The sequence below is a fragment of the Nematolebias whitei genome, chromosome 6 (genome assembly GCF_014905685.2).
Source record: "Nematolebias whitei isolate Nwh7 chromosome 6, NemWhi1, whole genome shotgun sequence".
In the NCBI taxonomy this organism is placed as follows: domain Eukaryota; kingdom Metazoa; phylum Chordata; class Actinopteri; order Cyprinodontiformes; family Rivulidae; genus Nematolebias; species Nematolebias whitei.
The window spans coordinates 44,750,889-44,756,233 of NC_056503.1; the positions used below are offsets into that span (position 1 = coordinate 44,750,889).

General features: G+C 42.4%; 1 protein-coding gene across 1 annotated transcript in view; it reads left to right on the forward strand.

The window, feature by feature from the left end:
- Positions 1-1,950, forward strand: part of pak1 (p21 protein (Cdc42/Rac)-activated kinase 1) — a 48,538-nt gene extending 46,588 nt beyond the window's left edge. The window contains exons 14-16 of the mRNA XM_037677656.1: positions 736-932; positions 1,202-1,339; positions 1,694-1,950. Of these exons, the coding sequence (XP_037533584.1) occupies positions 736-932; positions 1,202-1,339; positions 1,694-1,780 (422 nt within the window). The 3' untranslated portion in view covers positions 1,781-1,950. The remainder of the gene's footprint in view (positions 1-735; positions 933-1,201; positions 1,340-1,693) is intronic.
- Positions 1,951-5,345: the final 3,395 nt, after the last annotated feature.

The following is a 5,345-nucleotide window of genomic DNA, read 5'->3' on the forward strand; positions in this document are numbered from 1 at the left end:
GGGGGGGGCCGTCTCCGTCAATCTTGTCTCACCCTCAACGTCGCCCCCCCCCCCCCCCCCCCGTCCTTCAGTCGTTTCACTGAGTGCAGCTTCACACACTGTTGCTCTTTAGTCTTTGTTTTTCTGAAGCTGTTTGCAAACTTCATGTTGTAGCTGTTCATATATCAGAACGTTTAATCCATTCAGGAAATGAGCTTTTGTTTTTTTATTATTTTCAAAATATTTAACTTTAATTATAAAAAAATACACGAAGAACTCTTCAGATAATCTAGAAACTACTTTTTAAAATCTTCACCATACTCCACTCGTTTCTGTATTTTGTCTTTTTGCTAATATTTCGCTAAATGTAGCTTTTTTTCTAGCCCTTTACTACTTTCAGCTTTTATCTAAGGTAGTTTTGTCTACTTTTAGCCTTAAGTTAGCAGTTTGCTACTTTTAGCTGCCGTTCTTCTGCTTTTCCCTAGCATTTTTGCTACTTTAAGATAAATTTTAACATTTAGCTTTCAGTTTGCCTTTTATTAGTTTTAACTTTTAGATAGTTTTTGCTTCTTTAAATTTTTAGCCAGTGTTTTACTACTTTTAGTCTTTTTGTTAATGCTTTGCTAGCTTTAACTAGCAATTTGCTACTTTTATCTAGCATTTAGCTACTTTTTTGGACACATTGTTTCTAAACGGTGGATTTAGTGCAGTTATTTTACTAACACAAGCTGATTCTGTCCTCTTCCTTCCTGCCAGCTGACTTCGGGTTCTGCGCCCAGATCACTCCGGAGCAGAGCAAGCGCAGCACCATGGTCGGGACTCCATACTGGATGGCTCCGGAGGTGGTGACCCGAAAAGCCTACGGTCCCAAAGTGGACATCTGGTCCCTGGGCATCATGGCCATCGAGATGGTGGAGGGAGAACCGCCGTACCTGAACGAGAACCCACTCAGGGTGAGTGTTGAACAGACGGGAGACCAGGAGGAGAAACAAAATGTCAAGAAATAAAAATGTGTTCAGCAGAAAAACACTGACGGACATTTGAGATCTTTTTCTTCTACATTAGAGTTCAGAAAAACCTGCTTTGTTTAGAGTCTGTTGTTTTTTACTCCAACTATCTTAAATGGGACCACTATGAAGGAATCCAGTTATCTACTGGGAAAAATCGACCACTAGATGGAGGCAGAGTCTGTGTTTACCTCCTCCTTGTGTGTGTCTTGTAGGCGCTGTATCTAATAGCAACCAACGGCACGCCAGAACTGCAGAACCCAGAGAAACTCTCGACAACATTTAGAGATTTCCTGAACCGATGTCTGGAGATGGACGTGGAGAAGAGGGGGTCCGCTAAAGAGCTGCTGCAGGTACGACACAGCGTGGTTTCAACTTCATCCATACAGGAGAAAATGAAATAAAACCTGCAACCAAGGAACAAATATGAAGCCAAATATCATCTAGCTGACAAAAATACTAATATCTGGAGTTTGCGCATGGTTTACATATCTGTTAAAAAAGACTGTGTGTAAAAGAAGCTGCAGTTTTTTATTTTTATGCGTTTTATAAAAACCGGAGGTGGAATTCAGTGAAATCAGGCACCGAACTGAAATGTTTCTCTCTCCTCGCCCCTCCCTTGATGTCTCCTCTCCATTCTTGCTTCTTTCCCCATCATCACTTTTTCCTCCCTCCTCCTGTCTTCGTCCCTCCTCTTCCTCTCGCAGCATCAGTTTTTGAAGATGGCGAAGCCTCTTTCCAGCCTGACTCCTCTCATTCTGGCAGCCAAAGAGGCAGCCAAGAACAACCGTTAGCTTTGCACTCGTCGTCTGCCTGTGCGTCCTGGGTGTTCATGTCCCGGCGAGGTCGAGGTGGTTCCCCAAACCCCCCCCCGCTCCTTCCTCTTTCAGTGTTTTCTTAACTTGCTGCATTTGCTCCCATCACTTTGAACTTTGACCCTGGGCTCTGAAGCCACACCCCTCCACCTCACAGGTAACGCGAAGGGGCGGTGCTTCTTCCACCTGTTTTCCCAGCGCTCCACCAAGCTCGGACAGGAAGGACAGACGAAGGCGTCGCCGCCCTCGGAGCAAAGACGAGCGTGTCTTCGTGTTGAGGGCGTCTCGACGGGGTCCAGAGACACGCTGCAGTTCGTTTTTAAATCAGGACCGCAGCAGCTGCCCGTCACCTCTGACTGTCGGCGTTCCTTCGCTTCCTGTTGTTCAGGTGCAAGTTAAAAAAAAAAGACTGATTTTATTTTTAATACCTTTTGATTTGAAATCTTTCTTCTTGTGAGTTTGGATTTTACTTGTTGATTGTAGCGATCCCCTCTGTGGGTTTTGTCACGAAGAGGGAAAAGTTTGGCTGTAGGTTTGACAACTTTAATAATGATTGTTTAGAGGAAACACTGTGTGCCCGGAGCCACGGACGGACCCAGTTAGATCACGGTTCTGTTGTCATTCAGAGTACAAGTTCCTGCTGCTGTTTTCAGAGTAAAATGTACAAATATAAATCAGATTTGATTCCTTCTTACTGCTGCCAGAAGCTGGATACCGTTTCACTGCAAAGCATGAAATCAAACTTAAAATGGTGCAGTTTGAGTTGACTCCGGTAGATTTCCAAATATTCAACACAGAGTTACCAATTCCAAGAGTATTCCAAAACATCAGAACTCTCCTGATTGTCCATCCCAAACAGCTCTTAGGTTTCCAGGCTCCGTCACTGCTGCCTTGGACAAACAAGGAACCTCCCTCTGTTCTTCTCCACAGTGTAACTCCTCCCTACTTGAATATCTCGCACTAAAACATGAAGGTTTACTCACATTCCCTGTTCAGTTCCTGCCCAGAAAAACACTCGTATCAAAAATTACAAACGTTCATTATTCAAATCCTTCAGCGACGGTGAACAGCACACCGCTTGTTTTTCCCTTCATTTTAAAAGCAGCCATTAGTTGGAGACGAGAAATGAAACCCTCTCGAGTGAATACAACACGATTCACGCTGCCAGTTAGAAAAAGAATATAAACGGCGGCGTAAGAGTTTGACCACCAAGATATTTCTGCTTAAAGCTTCTCATAAAGTCATGAAGGCTAGACAAAAATTCATAAAGTAATAAACTCCATCCTTCGTCTTTACCCGCTTCTTCTTTTCCGGGTCGCGGGGATCACCGGTGCCCACACCCAGCAGTCCCTGTGAAAAATCAAGGTACTGCTCTGAGACTTGGAAAACAATCTTTTTTTAAGTCCTGATGCTCAATAATCCAGGTAGAAAAATCTAACGAGCTTAACTCAGGTCCTCTGGACCAGAAGAATCCATCCAGAGGACCGGACTTAATCTTCTTAGAATTTTTCTTTAAGATTTATAATCTGGAAGACATTTTCTTTTTGGACTCTTTCAGTCTAGGGTCAGTCTAACTCTGGAAACCCTCCAACATCAAAAAGGTTCAGCCCATCTTAATCCATAAAGTTTGGATGTGTTTGTCCAAGAGGTTTAATTTAAGTTGTTTTATTTTCAATTAAGAATTTTGAGGGTCTGATGGAGATTGTCCAAGGGCCACTTTTGGCCCCCGGGCCATATGTTTCTTTGGATCTTTTGTGGGACGGACCTCTGCAGGAGCCCCTTCCTGCCTGCAGCCACCAGCATCTGAAACAACTCTTTAATGAAATCAGGATGATGAGCTACAACATTTAATTTCCCTTTGGGATTATTTTTGAACTGGAATTTTGAATGTTGCTCATGTCTGCGTGGAGGACACGCTGGACATGTCTCCAGTCCATCACAGGGACATATAGAGACAAACGAGACAACCATTTCACATTAGGGACACTTTAGAGTTACCAACCAGCCTACTGTGTTTAATAAACTCCATCCACACAATGATTTTTTCTTCTGATAGTTTACGTCTTTAAAAAACAACTTGTGATAAAAACTTTAGGCCTGATGCCAACAGCATGTTACTCTATACTCAGTACTGTCAACATAAAACTTACAGACAGTATTTGTTTTTACCTCCACCTGCCAGCCTAATGCAGGTCAGTCATTTGGTTTTAAGCAGAGTTCTTTGTTTACGTTCAGTGCAGACCCACGTTTCAGAATTTTATACCAACACGTCTCGAAAACTACAGGAGTGAAGTCAAACTGCACCGTTTGATAAAGTTCAGGATGACGTGTTGACTTCATTACGCGTAAAACATTTTGACTGACATTTACCGTCAGCTGGGCTGAATTATCAGGAGAGGTTAATGTCTCGTGTATTTTCAGGTCATTAGCTTTTACCAGTTTGTGTCCCTGCAGCGACTTGTTGCTGTTTTTAACCATTAAAGCAACAAACAGAGACAGATCGCTCTTAAACAAACTGGGACTGTTACTGGTTTCTTCTAAAAGCACAAAGCATGTTGCACGGAAACGCTCGTCGTTTCATGGCCGATGGACCTGCTGCTGCTCCGAGTCCTCGTCATCACGTTGATTGACTTGTGTGAAAATATACAACTCTGAAAGGTCAAAGTACATATTTTTACTCTGATTCAGCTGCTCAGAGTTGTATCTTTTGGTTTAATCGTCAGTTTTATTCTGATTTGTCTCTTCTTAGTTCAATGTCTCTTTAACAGGAATTAGAGCCGAACTCGCTCCGTCTGTGGTTCTGGGTCGTCTGCGGGCTCAATGTTGGACTGTGAAGGACAGAATGTGCATGAGAACCACCTTTTTTTTCTAATGGTACGTCTATGATAGAGAAAAAATAAAATGAGTGTAGTGAAGATTCATGAAGGGCGCTTGTGTACCATAGATCATATTTGGATCCTATTTTCAGAATAAAAGCTCTGATGGTACTACGATGTGTTCTGCTGGGTGGGGGGGGGGGGGGCGGTCCTCCACAGCTCTTGTTTTTGTTTACAAATGACTAATGCTAGAAAATAAAGTCCCATGTTAAGAATTGTTTGTTTTACAGAAAATCTTACCTTGCCAGCAGGAACAAAACATATTGTACTTGATTTAAGATGCTCCGCTGCAGATGTTCGCTCAGATGTGGAGACTGATTAAAAAGACAATGGGCCTGTGATGTACACACTCAATAAAAAAAACGTTGGGACGTTAATAAAAACAGAAAGCATTGATTTACACATCTCAAAAACACATATTTGATTCACATTATGGAACATAGTAAACATATCAGCTGTTTAAACGGAGAAATCAAATAATCTATGGCAGTTCTGAATGTTTTGTAGCAACAAATCTACAACAAGTTGTTCCTTGTCCACGTTTCTCACCGTGAAGAATCTTTTCTTCTTTTAACAACAGGATGTAAACTTTCAGCACCCAGGAGACCATCTGTTAGAGGTTTTAGAGGACCAGAAACCAGCTGTTAAAGGTTTTAGAGGACCAGAAA